This window comes from Malus domestica, chromosome 11 (genome assembly GCF_042453785.1).
Source record: "Malus domestica chromosome 11, GDT2T_hap1".
Classification (NCBI taxonomy): domain Eukaryota; kingdom Viridiplantae; phylum Streptophyta; class Magnoliopsida; order Rosales; family Rosaceae; genus Malus; species Malus domestica.
Genome location: NC_091671.1, coordinates 40,830,136 through 40,846,867, shown reverse-complemented (window position 1 = coordinate 40,846,867; position 16,732 = coordinate 40,830,136). Strand labels below are relative to the sequence as shown.

Sequence of the window (16,732 nt, the reverse complement as noted above, 5' to 3'; positions counted from 1 at the left end):
GATTCGGATTAAGGAATGAACATTTTGTTCCTTCGAAGGTTAAGATCCTTTTTGTTGGGTCTGACCTATACCCTTTACCTAATTTGTTAACATTAATTTTATTGGCCAAGAGAAACATGCATGCACGAAGACAAATAAAAGGCTTCATATTATAAGGGTTAGAGTGGCCAAATCTTTGTGCACCACTAAAATTTAGCACTGCCAAACAAGCTTTTGTTGCCTTTTTTTGGCTGACTGAAATAGGAGAAAAGGAATAAGAAAAGTGTTTTAGATAAACAATAAGAGATATAAAAATGTTATTCTTACTATTTATTTGTACAATTTATTTAATAAAGATGAAACCTACATGAGTTGGTAGGATCTTACCCTCCATTAAATAGATAGTACAAGTAGATGGTATGGTAAGTGTATCATTACTCTAAGAGATAACATCCATATATTTTTTGAATCATCTAACAATTTTTTTTAAATCTATTAAATTGAAAACTTGTTAGTTATTCATATATATTTAACAAATGGATAAGAGAACACTTAACATGAATTATCATTTTCTTTACTTATATGAATGACTAAACATAATCTCAATTGTAAGTGGTCAAATATCTTAGTAGGTAAAATACACTATGAAATCTCTTAAATTTCCTCTAATTCCCTAACTTTTTAAAAAAATTAAAACCAAATTCTAACTAATACATCTACAATGTTATAAACTCCTTTAAATTTATGGTTGAAACACTCAAATTTTATGAGAATCGCTTAAATTTCTGATTAAAGAAATTTTGAAAACCCAATTGAGTACACCTCTCTTCCAATGTGAAACGATAACACTTTCCTGGATAACATACAACCTGGTGGATAAGGCATTTCTCTTTATTTGGAATAAGAGAAACTATCCATAGAAGAATATTTTCCATTTTGGTCAAAAAAAATAAAAAATAGCTGTCATCGCCATTCACGCCAGCCATGACTCACCAAATTAGCATTTAGCACTCGTAATTATAATTAAACGGTGATTATTTTATAATTTTCCACACACACCAACCCTACCATCTTCATCTATAAAACCCCCGTTCCCAAGCCTTGCTCAACCTTCTTTCTCTTCCCTCTCATTTCACCGATCTTTCCCCGCCGCGCCTTTGCGTTTCAGATAAGTCCTCCTTCCCATCTTCTCTCTCTCTAGATTTCGTTCTTTCTCTCTCTAGATTTTCATTTCCGCTTGCTTCTCTCCGCCCCATCTATTTTCCTCCCGATCCAGAATTTCTGATCGGTTTCTAGATCTGAGGTCCAAATTTGTGGCTTTCTTTGTTGAGGTTTTTAGGGTTTCTTGGAATCCAATTCGATCGGATCTGATTTGGGGCCTGGAAGTTCTGGGTTCGTAGAAATTTAAACCAATGAGTCGAGTCTTTCTATAACACTCATGTTTCGTATCCGTCTGCTCCACTCGTTCTCCGTCGTCTTCCTCTACTGGTTCTACGATTTCTCATGAATTAATCGCATCAATTCGTTGCCTCCGATTCCAATTCCCAAACCCAATTTTATTGTTCCCCAATTCTTTCGAACTATAATCTAATTTCGGTAACAAACATCGTTTCCTAATTTTTGCAATCAATTCTTGGGATAAATTACCCGAAGAAAGGATACAATGTCTTCGCTTCAGCGCCAATCAAGCTCAGGATCCGACGGGTTCGCGACGGTGGACGAGAAGAAGAGGAAGAGGATGCTGTCCAACCGCGAATCCGCGAGGCGATCGCGGATGAAGAAGCAGAAGCAGATGGATGATCTGACGACTGAGATCACCAGACTGGAGATGTCGAACAATCAGGTTCGGCAGACACTCGATGCCAGGGAGCGCAGCCACAATGAGATAGAGTCTGCGAACAACGTGCTGAGAGCTCAAGCAATGGAGCTCACTGATCGACTGCAGTCATTGAACTCGGTCCTCCATATCTTCGAAGAGGTCAGCGGCTTCTCGGTCGACATCCCCGAGATGCATGATCCTCTGCTTAAGCCATGGCAGATCCCCTGCCCGCAGCCCATCCCGGCCTCCTCCGACATGTTCTTCATTTGATGATGATCTTCATCGCTTTTGTTTGTTAGTCTTTTGGTGGTGTTTCTGGTATCTTCTGTTAGGATAATTGATTTGGCAGTTTTTCGATTTCGATTTCAATTTTAGTTGTTTTTGGTGTCTTTAATTAATAATTGTTGTGGTCAGCGTCTTTGAACAAGCTTGTTTCATCATGGATTAGCAGTACATTTGGGTTTGCTGTTGGAACCTGGAACCGAACACCGAACCGTGTGTACAATGGTGTTCCTTCTGTATAAATGAAATGTTTATGTGGTTGTTGTTGGCTATGAAATGTTTGTGTGGTGGTTGTTAGCTATGAAATGTGTGGAATGTGCAAAGTTGCTCGTTTTAAATTGGTAGCTGAAATTGTTTCCAAATGTTAAGCCTCCATAGAGTTTGATGCTCTCTTTTTAAGACGATATTTCAAACTACTCTGATTGATTCAAACTTTGGTGATACAAACTTCTTGCATTCGAATTCAACGGGCACATCCTATCAATCAAGATTGATATGACTAATTGGCCTAACTCCCAGAATATGATTCTTTCTCGGAAAATACTTGGCTGCTGAACGAATCAGTAGGGACTCCTGCTTACACCTAATCCCGGATGGACACGTGTCCAAGTTTTGATTCCTTTCCCTCTCTCACACTACTAAATCGGAACAGTTCAGACATGAAGAGACTGGGAGGGGGGAATTTGGAGCGGAGAAAATTCTACTTCAACTTCCGTCTGCCCCATTGGAATTGATTGTTGGCCTAACTGACATTTGATGGTTTAGCCTAATTGGCCTAACTGACATCCTAACTGATTTAGGCTAATTGGCCCAATTGACATTTTAACCAACATCTGATTGTTTAGACTAATTGGCCTAATTGACGTATGCTCATCGATTGATTTTTAAGCACAGAACCTCCAGAATTATAAGATCAAACCACTCTACACTTCATTTTAATATTGTAGTTAACGTGTGTTTACACTTTAATAGAAGCCTTTCTAGTTTTTAAATATTTTTCAAATGGCAAATGAATTAAGCAATCTTTGAATCATACGGGATAAACGCGTACCACCCGATTAAGTCATGGGTTCATTTCCAAATTTAATGAATTTCCCATCGGGCTTGGACAAATCCCCAAGCAAAAGCAACAGAAAACTGAAAACGGAGGTGGGTTGTCCCACAACTTCCACATTCTATGTGTGATGAACCAATAACCTATGGTCCATGCTTTGCGCACGAACAATTGGTCTAGTTGCACCAAATATCTACTTGGCCAGGTGTTAGACCCTCTTCAGTGGGGGGACCTGGTTTCTCTGCCCTCCAAGTTCTCATACACTCTCATCCCCTTCTATTTGTACGGTCACGGTTAAGTCACGTTAACATTTTATGTCACGTGACTCAACCATGACCGCACAAAATAGGAGGGGATGAGAATGTATGAGAACTGGGGGCAGAAAAGCCAGGTCTCAGTGGGGCCTTAGATGGAGTGTGGGCTCTACAGATCATGTGCTGCATTTTTTTTTTTTTTTAACATTTGAAAAAATCAACCATCCATATTTAACTTGGGTTTTATTTTTCTTCTCTTTGTTGGAAATCAACTAAGAAATTATATAAACCTCAAATGTACAATTCTGGTGGCGAGAGTCCTAAATAGGGACTCCTAGATGCTCTTAGGTTTTGTTCAGTCACACATGTGGAAAGGTGATATTATATGTATTTCAACTGAGTTTGAGACTAGATTGTCAATAATTGTGGCTTGTTGTAATGAACTATCGAATACATCTCCGAGCCAAGCTTACAAGGAATATGAATAGGAGCACTCTTGATTATTAATTTTACGTGTTTACTAAAATATGAGAATAACAATCATTTCAATTCTTAATTTTCCCTACATATAGAATCTTCCTTTTAAATCCATAACCAAATACGTAAAAATAAAAAATTGGATAAACTTGATACCATACAATCAATAATCAAATCAACTCGAAGACTAATTGTTCCGGTTTCTTTTCCTTACTATTCATATTCAAAGTTTCCCTATTCCTTTCTTGTTCCCATCCTTTTGATAACACCTCCACTAGTTAATTGATAATTGGCAAGATCAACACATAAAATATTATTAAAAGTTAAAACCACTATTCTATCCACAAATGAAATATGAGATTCAAATAGTAAAAAAGAAACGCAAGCTTCCGTATAATATTTGGAAGCCAATAAGCTGTCCACCAATTTATGCTTCAAAGGTATACGATAACATGCTACGGTATCATATCTTCATGCAAAATAAATATAAAAACGAACCGAATTAAGTTTAGTCGATCTTAATTAACATAAACAGAGACAGTACTATGAAATCTAAAACACGACAACCTCAAAGGTAGGCTGATTGAGATCCACCGATCAATTGTCGTAAGTACGGCACTCGTCGGTTTCGGGGTTGTCCTTACAGAAAGTCTCCAAGGGGTCGGAACTTTTTTCGTTGTCGCGTTTGTGGCTGACGGCAGCGCTCAGCTCCTCCACCTCGTCCCATGCCGCTACGCACTCCCCGCTTGCCGGGTCGTCCGAGCAGGTCTCCTCGGCGCTCTTGATGCTTTCCGCCACCTTTTCGGACAGTTTATCTGGTGCTGCGCTCACTGGCCTTACCATGGTCATGCGGCGGCCAACGGAGGAGTAGCTTCTCCAGGTGGGAACGTTTAGTGAGTGAAATGCCCTCGGTACCTCTGTTGCTTTCGACAACACTGCCCTTGGGGTGGAGAGGCTCACTCCGGCGACTGTGATGCTGGTTGCCATTTCTCCTTCTCTCTTTCTTTCTGGTTTCGAAGTGGTGAGGTTTGAGAGAATGGTGAGGTGACAACGAGCATGAGGGTTTAATTGGTGTTTCCAATGTTTTACGATCGCACACTTCTTATGTTTTACGATCGCACACTTCTTATGTTTTACGATCGCACACTTCTTATCATATGAAAGCCAATTATCTACTTCCACGTCGAAACACTTCAGATATTTTAGGGAAAAAAATCACACTTTTGAACAAGGAAGACGTGCCCAACTTATACGTTTGTAAGTTGTAACTTGTAACCAACAGTTTCGTCGTTTTACTGCATGTACGATTGAGAGCTTGATATTTTGGAGCTAAAGTAATACGTAACATTGCATAATTTAAGTATTTAAGATCGTTTATATGTTTTGAAGGCCTAGATTTCAGGTAGACGGGCCATAGACCCACTCTAACAACACCGATACTGTCCTCACTTGGCCACATGCTCAATCCGTCAGGTGTAGGGTTTTAACAAAAGGCCTTGGTGTTAGTTAGAGTGAGGTAATTCTATATAAATGGCTTGTTCTCAAGCCTTCTGGCCGATGTGGGACAAAAGAATTCTAACACTCCCCCGCATGTGAGACCCCATTTTATAGGTCACACGTGGAGTTTCACACATCGGCAACCATGTGGAGTCAAGCCGAGGCTCACCCGTTCGCGCTGGGCCAATGCACATGGCATCTCTTGGCCTACGTGGAGCCAAGTCGGGGCTCACCCATTTGTGCGAGGCCAAAGGGGACCCACCCGTTCACGTGGATGTATGGACCCGTCCCCTGGCTCTGATACCATCTTAAATTTCAGGTAAACGGGCCATGGGCCCACTCCAACAACACCGATATTGTCCCCACTTGACCACCTGCTCAATCCGTTAGATATGGAGTTTTAATACAAAATGTCTCGGTATTAATTAGAATGGGGTAATTCTATATAAATAGTTTGTTTTCAAACCTTCTGGCTGATGTGGGACAGAGGAATTCTAACATGAAGTATTAAGAAAAACCGTAATAACTTATTGCTTAAATAGTTAAGAGTGTTTGTCATTCCATGTCTCCAAAGATTTTAAGCATCAAAACAATTAATAAAGGGGGATAATTTTAGTTTTAACTTTTAAGAGAGTTTATTTCTACATTTCGAAGTTATATGTTTGAATTCTCGTCTTCTAGTATAATATTATTGCTTGTGCACACAAATTATAAAGTAAATTTAAGGATAAATTACATTTTACCACTTTAATTTTGGATCATATAACAACTTTATACATTATCTTTTAAATATTACAATGTCATACATCAACTTACAAATTTGTTGCAATGTCAGACTTTTGTAAAATTTTTTGTTAAATGTTGATATAGCAGATGCAGGGCCCACTTTGAACTAGATTGATATGCAACCTAAAATTATGTGTTTATTTCTGCACTTTCGAAGTTTGTGTTTGAAGTATAATATCATTGCTTGTACATTTAAATTCTAAAATAAAATAAGGAAAACTAATGAAAGAGTTTAAAAATTTTGAGTTTTAAACGATAAGGACAAAATAAAAGGTAAAACGAATAGTACCATAATTGATTTTTTAGTACAGAAATGTGATTTTTCGTTAAAGTGAATAATACCGAGAGTTTTTCGTTAAAGTTCAAAAAAAAAAAAAAGAGTCATTTACCACCTCAATAAAGATGTATCATCTAAGTTTTGTGTTTGAATTCTCGTATAGCACCATGATGAATGACGAATTGACGATGCCAAGTTGCCAACAGCAAAGTTTGTTAACCATTTAAAACTCCTATCGCTAAAAGTCAAGGAAGCAAACGCCTAATTCCAGCTAACCAGAATATATGTAATATAGTAGAATTATCCATCGCCGGACAAATATTAACAAGCTTTTGAGGAATCCCCCTTTTTACAGATCTTATCAGAATCATATGCGTAAACGTGTCTTGTTTAATTCATTGTTTAGTTTGGACTTGGATTGTCTGCCCTCCTAGTTGTGTGTCCTTCCATGCCCTCCTATTTTGTGTGGTCACGGTTAAGCCACGTTAATATTTTATATTTTTATTATTTTTTGTCTTATTATCTTATTAAAAAATTAATATAAAATATTGACGTGGCTTAACCGTGACCGCACAAAATAGGAGGGCATGGAAGGGCACCACAACTAGGAGGGCAGACAATCCTTGTCCGTTTAGTTTTCTGTAAAAACATGTGCGACAACATTCAGTTGTCTTAAAATCTTTGACCGAGTAGATAAGACATTCCGCTCTGACTCGCTGTGTCTAGACTTGTAAACGGGTCGGGTTTATTGGGTTTGGGTCGGGTTAAACCCGACCTGTTAAGTTAACGGGTCATCCGAACCCAACCCGTTAAGCTAACGGATCACCCGAACCCGACCCGTTAAGTTTACGGATCACCCGTTTCACCCGTTAACAATTATTATTATTTTTATTTTTTGCATAAAGTTTATTTTTTGTCATTAAAACTTTACTAAAATTACTAAAATATCTTCAACTAATAGATGCTAACGGATCATAACGGATCTAACGGGTTGACCCAAAATGACCCGTTATTTAACGGGTTGTTAACGGGTTCACCCGTTAACGACCTGACCCGTTAAACATTCACCCAAATACAAATATTAACGGATTGAGTCGGGTCGGGTTAACGGGTTGGGTCCAAAATCCTAGGCCTAGCTGTGTCCCATATTCGAACTCTCATTCCTCCTTTTAGTCTAGCTTAGAGTAAAAATATCACTTGTGAGATAAGCCATACCACATGGGCCCGTCAACAAACTTCCCATATGCACGCAAATGGCCAGCTTGAATATTTACATAAAGATAAATGAAAACCAACTTCAACTAGACAACCACACATGCTTGACAGAATACGAAGCATAAACCAATAGTTTTCATTTTCGTACGATGCTTCGTGACTTCACGATTAAAAGTAATGCATACAGTGACATTTACGTAGTAATCACGCAAATAAACTATGGGAAACATCTGGAATTCCAAGCACCTAGAAACAAGAAGCTTATTACTGACCAGCTGATGGATTAGTCAACAGTTCAAGCGATTTTATCAAGTGATCTACAGCAACTGACACGTCATCAAATGCCAATGCTCCAACTGCAAATCTTGCGGCCTTATGTGCCTCGGCAATTTTCTCAGGTGATGGCTGGTAGCTACTGTCATACTGGTATGTCTTGGCAGGGGGAGGAGCAGGAGTAGGTTCTGAAACAGTCCCATTTCTGTTGCTCGTCTGGTATTGGGTAGTTGAAGGGTGGTCTGTTGTCGAAGGAGCTGACTGGGGAGAGTAGGAAGGATCAGAGCCCTGATAATAAGAGGGATAGTGGGATGAAACTGCTGGAATATTGGTTTCTGTAAAACTTGGATACGATTGGAAATTAGGATAGGGGTAATTAGATTCATGAGGGGGATAGTTAGGTGGCAAAGGCTGTTGGGGTTCATGCGAGTAGGATTGCTGGTGGTATGGCTGAGAAAAATCAGACGTTTCCGGTCTATTTGTAGGAGGAGGTGGGTGAAAATCATGGGAAGAGTAACCAGCAGTAGGGTAAGACTGAGGTGGCGGTGACACATTGTTAGTAGAATGCTGGCCATTGACTTCATCAGGAAACTTAGGTGGTGACTGAAGGCTAGTAGAACGTTGGAATTTAGCGTCATCATGAAACTCATAAGGTGCAATGTTTGTAGAATGCTGATCCTGAAACTGCGGTGGTGCAGTTTTTATAGAATGCTGCCTGTTGACTTCATCATGAAACTGGGGTGAAGGGTCAGACTGTGATCCAGGACTGGTAACTGCAGCATCACTTGGGCCAAGATCCTGCAAGGATAGAAATAGTTGAAGACCATTGTATACAAAAAACAAAACCACTAACACGAACACACTTTACTTTCTTAATACAAACTACAATTCTTTAACATATACTCTTTTACTCAAATGAAAAGTGGCTTGGTGGTAACATCAAACACCTCTCCACCAACATAATCTTATGCCTAAAAATAATAAATTAAGAAATGTTGTCGTAATTTTATTCTCTGTTGTCTTTCTTTGGCCGGAATTTTACAACTTTGTTCTCAATGATGAAAAACTAAGAAATCACTATGAATAGATTATATATTCACAGATATCAAAATATTAAAAGAGAAAATCCTGGTCCATCAAAAAGCTCAAAAGTAGATTACTCTAAAGTTTAGAACCATACATATGAACCACTCATTCCACTAGATGGAAGTGAGAGATCATCATCACCAGCAGGGGGGCCTGCTTGAGGCCTCCTTCCTTCTTTCAAAGCTTTCCTTATATCTGCTGCTTTCCAAGCTGCATACTTTTGTTTTTGCTCAAGCTGTACAAGATCATAAAGATGTAAGCCACCCCCAAAATCCAACTGTATAACCTTCAAGTTAGTAATAACATGCTGAAAAGAAAAATGTACAACACAAATCATTTAGATGGAGTCGTCTAATCCTAACAAAAAGGATAATGACACTTCAAGCGGCATTGCAAAACAGAATTAGAAACTCACATCAGGCTGAACCACGCCGAATTGGTTAAGAATCTCAAAAAAAATGCTTGCAGCATAAAATGTTTTTGCAGTAGTCCTGCAACAAGATCAAAAGAATATTCTGTATCACATACTCTTAACAACTTCCACAAAATATAAAATATTGTCAAGAAACATGAGCCGAGAAACACACAGGACAGGAGGAACTCTTCATTGCATGAAACCTAGTGGTGTAGAGTTCAATAGTTGAACTTTTTGAGAGAAAAAAAATATGATACGGACATGATAACTCAAAGTCTCAAGGGACATATTGACTTACAAATCTGCTCGACCAGCACGATCTTGCTTGTCCGCCTTGCCAAAAACATTTAAGGCAAATCCCTCAAGATACAGATTGTCTTCAGGCCCCAACTGCAGCGACTTCTTATCCTATAGAGCTAAAGTGTGAGTATACATTGAAATGAGGGAACAGAAATCTACGAATATTATCACAAAATAATTTCTCAAAAACAGCAACAGGACAAGTCATCGGGTAAAAATTCAAGACCAATCATGGGAGACACTACAAGACACTTAAGCACAACAATCAAATTTGCATTTTCCCCCAAAAGTGACCATCTTTGGTCCCTAAAGCGTAATCTCAGAGTCTCCATGGATGAACCTTCAATTGTATGGTTATAATCATAAGTAAGGCCAAGATTCTTAGCAGTGAATTGGTAAGCAGTAGACAAATGCTCTTGTTGTTTAAAATTCAACCATTATTTCATTACTAAAGAAACAAAATACTAAAATTTGCAAGGGCATCCGACGGGGCAGAAACATATCATAGATTCAGTTGCAAAACGGATTGCAAAAGTTAATTTCTCCACCGATGCTAGGCAACGGGTAATCCTACAGTTGCACAGAGCCTCAGTGCTATAGCAACTAAAACATACCCAATATCAAGTTAAAAAGCTAAGTTTTCATCATTATATTCCTCAGAAACTAAATAGACCCAGTTGATGAAACAAATTAAAACAAAATCCCATCTTTATTCCTAAACAGAAAAACGTTGACCAGAAACAGTTAAAAGGAAGAAAGAAAGGACCTTTTCAAGCTGCTTCATGAGGGAAATGAGGAGGGAATTCGTGGTCTTAGTGCGCTCGTTCTGCGGGATCTTCAGCCCTCTCTCCATTGCGTATAATCGACCTAATTTCAATTCAAAATTTGAAAAAAGTTTAAATCAATTCAAATTAAAATCAGAAAGAACTCAAGAGCATCGAATTTTCAGAAATATTTTTTTTAGAGATAACAAATAATTCGTAAAGTTTCAATCTTGTTGAGAGAGAGGAGAGAGTTACAGTAATAAGCGACGAGAGGCTCGTGTTTCTGCAACTCATCGGCGCGCTGGAGATACGGCAACAGCAGCTTCGCCGGCTCGTTTTCGCTCGCCATCTATGCCTTCCTTCTTCCGCCGTTCGATCGATCGACAGAAAGAGACGAATTGGGCGAGGCAAAAAATAAGCACCAAGGCAGAGAGAGAGAGAGAGAGAGAGTCACTCTACAACGGGTCTGATCGTCTGAGAAAGGTGTCGTGTGAGTTGTGACGATCGAGCAAGACGACGTCGTCGTCGATGCCGAGGGAGAAAGCAAGTGCTTACGCGGGTTAGTAGGTTCATAAAACCCAACGGGCCGCCTTATTGTCCAAATTTAACGAACCATGAAGTATACGGCCCACAATACTTTGAATCTCAAAGCTTTTCGATGGGGCCCCACCCAATTCCACTTGTCCTGTTTCAATTGAGGAATTCAGATCTCTCCGTCAGACCGTCGAGAGGGCATCGAGAGAGAAAGAGATTCGAATTGTCATGAATAGTATGATGTATAATCAGCGTCACAAATTTAAATTAAATGATTCGAATTGTCGATGGTCAACTTCGAACAGAATTCTCGATTGAGCTCAATAGTTGTCTGTACATATAATAAAGTTACGTGGCAAAGTGACGTAATTTTATGGCCGTACCGATCATAACTTTTCCCAAAAAGAATCAAAATGAATGTCGACAGGATGTTCCACAAAGTCTATCATCTTCTCTCCCTCACGTCTCCTCGCTCTCTCCCTTTAAAGCCTCTCCACTTCCCACCGGTCTTTTCACTCTCCCACCTCAGACCAAGGCGCTCCCCATACGATTCCGTAAGGTCCATCAGAACATCCACCGCCGTCATGGCCACCTCCCGCCTCCGCAACCTCGTCCCCGCCAACACCGTCGCTTCCGAGGATGCCAGCGGTGGCGGAGCCTCCAAAGGCTCTGTCTCTTCCCCCGCTGCTACTACTGCACTTGATGATGAAGGTATTCAATCACAATACACACGCATATACATACACATACACATATACTTTGTGCTCGTTTGTAGGATTTGTTGATATGGAGTTGCATAATCTGTTTGAACTTTGAACCAAAAATCTGAGTTGAATTTTGAAAATTTTGATTTTTTTTTTCTTTTCATAACTTAGTGTTTGGCTGCTTAATGGGGCTGCATTGAGTTGTGGAATTTTAAATTCGAAGATTTCTGTGCTGGTAATTCGTATGTGTATATATATGTTTATGCAGAAGATGCAACTCTGGCAGTTAGATACCGTCTTCCTCCGCAAGAAATTAAAGATATTGTGGATGCTCCGCCACTTCCCGCCTTGTCATTCTCGCCGCATAGGGATAAGATACTGTTTCTCAAGCGGAGAGCTTTGCCGCCATTGACAGAACTTGCAAGACCTGAGGAAAAGCTTGCCGGTGTTCGTATTGATGGAAAATGCAATACAAGGACCAGGATGTCGTTTTACTCGGGTGTTGGGATCCATCAATTATTGCCCGATGGCACCCTTGGTCCCGAAATAGAGGTGCGTGGATTCTCTGATGGTGCCAAGATCAATTTTGTTACTTGGTCCCCGGATGGCCGCCATTTAGCCTTCACCATCCGGTTTGATGAGGGGGAAAGTAGTACTAGTAAGCTCAGAGTATGGGTGGCCCAAGTTGAAACAGGGATTGCTAGACCTTTGTTTAAGTCTGAAGAAATATTTTTGAATGCTATTTTTGACAATTTTGTTTGGGTGAATGACTCCTCCTTGTTAGTTTGCACCATTCCCCAGTCTCGTGGAGACCCGCCAAAGAAACCTTTGGTTCCTTTTGGGCCTAAAATTCAATCTAACGAGCAGAAAAACACTATCCAAGTGAGGACCTTTCAGGATTTGCTGAAGGATGAGTATGATGAAGATTTGTTTGACTACTACACCACGTCACAACTTGTTTTGGCCTCCTTGGATGGGGCGGTGAAGGAAATTGGTCCTCCAGCTGTATATACATCAATGAACCCCTCTCCCGATCAGAAATACCTTTTAATTAGTTCAATTCACAGACCATACTCTTTCATTGTACCATGCGGAAGATTTCCCAAGAAGGTGGATGTGTGGACAGCTGATGGGAAGTTTGTTAGAGAACTTTGTGATCTGCCGCTTGCTGAGGACATCCCCATTGCATTCAGTAGTGTGCGAAAAGGGAAGCGTTCTCTCAACTGGAGAGCGGATAAACCATCAACACTCTACTGGCATGCATTTTTGGCTCTGTTTTCTAATTGTTTGAATAACTTAAAAGACATCTCTTTGAATTCTTATCTCTCTCACTCTCTCATGATATCATAACAAGTACTCGATAAGGATTTTTATTTCATAATTTTAATTTTGTCCCCACAGTCATTCATATCATCCTAAATGCATTTGTGACATGAAACAAGTTACAAAAGCAACTTCTAGTCACCATTTATGGGACCTGGGCTCAGGCCAGTTCATTTTTTGTCGTGTTTCGGGCCAGGTTCTTTAAGATTTTGACATCCCCATGCCCAAGCCTAACCCATGGTCTACATATGACTTGTACATAGTTGTTTGTGTATATGCTTTCAGTTACCTGATTGACTCTGTGACTCTTCTAGGGTTGAGACCCAAGATGAAGGAGATGCAAAAGTGGAAGTTTCTCCACGTGATATAATTTATACACAGCCCGCTGATCCACTAGAAGGTGAAGGGCCAACTGTCTTGCACAAACTTGATCTTCGCTTTGGGTATGAAGTTTAACTGTTATTGTATTGTTTATCTTCTATTGGCATAAATGGTAAATGTGTGCTGGGGAATTAATTAAACTTTTTCCTATGTTTTATTGGGGTTTTTGGAACAATGATTTTTCCAAGGGAGCTTTTTCTCCTTTCTCCAAAAGACTGCTAAGCTTAACAAGTTTCATGGTGGTCCCAACTTGCTTTTATGCATTTGAACATTTCAATTTCGCAGAGGAATTTCTTGGTCTGATGATTCACTAGCTCTGGTTTACGAGTCTTGGTACAAAACACGGAGAACAAGAACCTGGGTGATTTCTCCTGGATCAAATGATGTCAGTCCGCGCATCCTGTTTGATAGATCGTCAGAAGATGTATATTCCGATCCTGGCTCTCCTATGCTGCGGAGAACTCCTGCTGGGACATATGTGTTAGCAAAAGTAAAGAAGGAAAACGAGGAAGGCACTTATTTACTGCTGAATGGAAATGGTGCCACACCAGAGGGAAATATCCCATTCCTCGACTTGTTTGACACGTAGGTTTTTTATAATTTATTGTTTCTATTACGTTCTCAAGTGCTCATTTGTGTTGTGGTGGCTAAACCAAATTCTTTCAGAAATACAGGAAACAAAGAAAGAATATGGAAGAGTGACAAAGAAAAGTATTACGAGACTGTTGTTGCTTTAATGTCTGATGAAAAAGAAGGGGATCTGCCCATTGATCACTTGAAAATATTGACTTCTAAAGAGTCAAAAACTGAAAACACTCAGTATTCTATCATAAGCTGGCCAGAAAAGAAAGCAGTCCAAATTACAGATTTTCCTCATCCATATCCACAGCTGGCATCATTGCAGAAAGAGCTGGTCAAGTACCAGAGGAAGGATGGGGTTCAACTAACTGCAACGCTATACCTTCCACCAGGATATGATCCATCCAGAGATGGCCCTCTTCCGTGTCTGTTCTGGTCTTATCCTGGAGAGTTCAAAAGCAAAGATGCTGCTGGACAAGTTCGTGGTTCTCCTAATGAATTTGCTGGCATAGGTCCAACTTCGGCCCTCCTCTGGCTGGCTCGAAGGCATGCATTACCTCTTTCATTTGTTTTCCTACTATGTTTTGGTGTTTTTTATTGCTTCTGTAATTCTTCTTTGTTTAGAACCTTTTTGGTGTTTGGATTGTTTTAAACATGCTGACCATTTTTTGTTTGCTCGAAATCGTGCAGGTTTGCTATTCTGTCTGGACCAACAATTCCTATTATTGGTGAGGGTGATGTAGAAGCAAATGATAGGTAACTTGTTTGCCGCATATGTACTCACATGGGTTTCTGCTTCCTGCCAAATTTAATTCTAATTTTCTGTATGAACTCATTGGCATTTCTCATAACATAAATCCATCGAATGGTTAACTGGGTGAAAAATGGACTAGATACCCACAACACGCTACTAATGCTTTAAAGTTTTTCAATGAATTATAATGTATATATTTTGACCAGCTATGTGGAGCAATTGGTTGCAAGCGCAGAGGCTGCTGTGGAGGAAGTTGTTCGACGAGGAGTAAGCTTCTCCATTTTTGTAGTTTGAATCTTTTGAGCATGTTCCTGACTTTATAATCTTGACCTGAACCTCTTATGGTGCTACCCTAATTAAGGTGGCTCATCCAGACAAAATTGCTGTTGGGGGACATTCATATGGGGCATTCATGACTGCAAACCTCTTGGCACATGCTCCCCATCTTTTCTCTTGTGGAATTGCACGTTCTGGTGCTTACAATAGAACACTTACTCCTTTTGGTTTTCAGGTAGCTTACGAGAAGTTGATTTGAATATATACACATGTATATCCACGTGTTGATATTTTCTCTTTCCATGCCATCCGACCTAGGTAAATTATTTACCTTTTGTTTTAATGGCCTGACTCTTTAGTTTATCGGTGCAGAATGAGGATAGAACTCTTTGGGAGGCTACTAGTACTTATGTAGAGATGAGTCCTTTCATGTCCGCTAATAAAATTAAGAAGCCAATCTTGCTCATCCATGGAGAAGAAGACAGCAATTCTGGAACTTTAACCATGCAGGTAAAGAGGTCTTTCACCCTTTTAACGTTTAGTAGCATGATGAGTTTCTTCTTGATTGTGATCTGTCAGCCTGTGATTTAATTTTTGTTTGTGTTATGCAGTCGGATCGTTTCTTTAATGCTCTGAAAGGTCATGGCGCTCTGTCCCGCCTTGTGATTCTTCCATTTGAGAGTCATGGCTATGCTGCAAGAGAGAGCATCATGCACGTGCTATGGGAAAGTGATAGATGGCTTCAGAAATATTGCGTGTCAGACACTTCCAATGTAAATGCTGATTCTGATGCAAGTGAAAAAGAGAACTTAGGCACAGGTTCTACAGCTTCTGAAAGCAAACCAGTTGCTGCTAGTGGAGGCGGTGGCCCAGAGGCGTCAAATTCTTAGCATGAAGGATTTGACTCATTGCCAATGTCATTGTTATGGTAATTTCTTTACATTTACAGAAAAGAGGACATAACCAAGTTAATTCTGAAAATAAAAAAAGAACGATAGTACTTGAATTCTTTCAATCTCTGTTTACGATAGATGTTCCCACCCCTCCCCCAACCCTCACAAAGCGGAGCCTTGTTGGCTCGAGGTCTCCCTTTCAATATTTCTTGGTAACAGCAGTAATTGGGACAATAAATATTGATGAACAATAGGTCATCTATTTGTTACCATAAATTCCTTTCCTCAAATCTTGGGTTTATTTTCTTACGCATTTGTATCGAATGATATAATCCTGCAGAATAAATTGCTGATCGTGGCTTCTGAGGACTAGTTCGCACATCAATGCGGTGGACAAAATTGATGCCACAACAGCGCGTAGATGATTGCCCCCTGTCAAAGTGCAATGGCAGCCATGCTTCCTCGTCGAAGTGCAATTCGCATCTGTAAGAGTAGTGATGTATCATTTGTATTTGTATCCCAAACTTCTTTCGCTCCAAAATCCTTCCAGTTTGATAGATGTTGAGCAGCCATGGGAGAAAACTTGTACAATGTTGCGTAGCTTCCATTTGTTACTTGTGATGTTATAAAGCTCTCGAATAAAAAACAGCGCGTTTTACGGACAATCCAATTGCAATATTGTAGTTCGGTTATCCGATAAAATACAGGCATCTATCTCATTTTTTGACTTATAATTTGTCCATCCCAAAATGAAATGTACTCCGATCAACAACGGAAATGCTTATGAGAATCATACCATCCTCACGCTCG

At 39.8% G+C, this 16,732-nt stretch overlaps 4 protein-coding genes across 4 annotated transcripts; 2 read left to right on the top strand and 2 right to left on the bottom strand.

The window, feature by feature from the left end:
• Nucleotides 1–1,402: 1,402 nt before the first annotated feature.
• BZIP3 (ocs element-binding factor 1) lies at nt 1,403–2,381 on the top strand. Its single transcript, NM_001294367.1, is given in 1 exon segment — nt 1,403–2,381. A coding segment is annotated over 1 exon segment (426 nt). The 5' UTR covers nt 1,403–1,642; the 3' UTR covers nt 2,069–2,381.
• Nucleotides 2,382–4,252: 1,871 nt separating this feature from the next.
• Nucleotides 4,253–4,990, bottom strand: LOC103423136 (calvin cycle protein CP12-1, chloroplastic-like). The gene has a single exon (XM_008361208.4). The coding sequence runs from the start codon at nt 4,850–4,852 to the stop codon at nt 4,463–4,465; it is 390 nt and encodes a 129-aa protein (XP_008359430.1). The 5' UTR covers nt 4,853–4,990; the 3' UTR covers nt 4,253–4,462.
• A 2,731-nt stretch (nt 4,991–7,721) lies between these two features.
• On the bottom strand, nt 7,722–11,233 carry LOC103449208 (protein HOMOLOG OF MAMMALIAN LYST-INTERACTING PROTEIN 5). Its single transcript, XM_008388497.4, has 6 exons — nt 10,734–11,233; nt 10,481–10,581; nt 9,713–9,822; nt 9,415–9,490; nt 9,094–9,234; nt 7,722–8,711 (listed from the first exon to the last, which is right to left on the bottom strand). The coding sequence occupies exons 1-6, from the start codon at nt 10,825–10,827 to the stop codon at nt 7,905–7,907; spliced, it is 1,329 nt and encodes a 442-aa protein (XP_008386719.1). The 5' UTR covers nt 10,828–11,233; the 3' UTR covers nt 7,722–7,904.
• A 55-nt stretch (nt 11,234–11,288) lies between these two features.
• Nucleotides 11,289–16,587, top strand: LOC103449275 (probable glutamyl endopeptidase, chloroplastic). The gene is made up of 11 exons (XM_008388558.4): nt 11,289–11,723; nt 11,985–12,972; nt 13,354–13,482; nt 13,706–14,005; nt 14,087–14,545; nt 14,690–14,755; nt 14,960–15,020; nt 15,115–15,264; nt 15,402–15,539; nt 15,641–15,957; nt 16,263–16,587. The coding sequence occupies exons 1-10, from the start codon at nt 11,426–11,428 to the stop codon at nt 15,917–15,919; spliced, it is 2,868 nt and encodes a 955-aa protein (XP_008386780.4). The 5' UTR covers nt 11,289–11,425; the 3' UTR covers nt 15,920–15,957; nt 16,263–16,587.
• Nucleotides 16,588–16,732: the final 145 nt, after the last annotated feature.

What these genes read in the sequence shown, in the direction of transcription:
- LOC103423136 (XM_008361208.4), bottom strand. Translation starts at nt 4,852, where the DNA reads ATGGCAACCAGCATCACAGTCGCCGGAGTGAGCCTCTCCACCCCAAGG.
- LOC103449275 (XM_008388558.4), top strand. Translation starts at nt 11,426, where the DNA reads ATGAATGTCGACAGGATGTTCCACAAAGTCTATCATCTTCTCTCCCTC. An exon ending in TACTGCACTTGATGATGAAG is followed by an intron (nt 11,724 to 11,984) that starts GTATTCAATCAC and finishes ATGTTTATGCAG; the next exon opens with AAGATGCAACTCTGGCAGTT. An exon ending in AGGAAGTTGTTCGACGAGGA is followed by an intron (nt 15,021 to 15,114) that starts GTAAGCTTCTCC and finishes ACCCTAATTAAG; the next exon opens with GTGGCTCATCCAGACAAAAT.
- LOC103449208 (XM_008388497.4), bottom strand. Translation starts at nt 10,827, where the DNA reads ATGGCGAGCGAAAACGAGCCGGCGAAGCTGCTGTTGCCGTATCTCCAG. An exon ending in TCATGAAGCAGCTTGAAAAG is followed by an intron (nt 9,823 to 10,480) that starts GTCCTTTCTTTC and finishes TTAGCTCTATAG; the next exon opens with GATAAGAAGTCGCTGCAGTT. An exon ending in CGTGCTGGTCGAGCAGATTT is followed by an intron (nt 9,491 to 9,712) that starts GTAAGTCAATAT and finishes ATCTTGTTGCAG; the next exon opens with GACTACTGCAAAAACATTTT.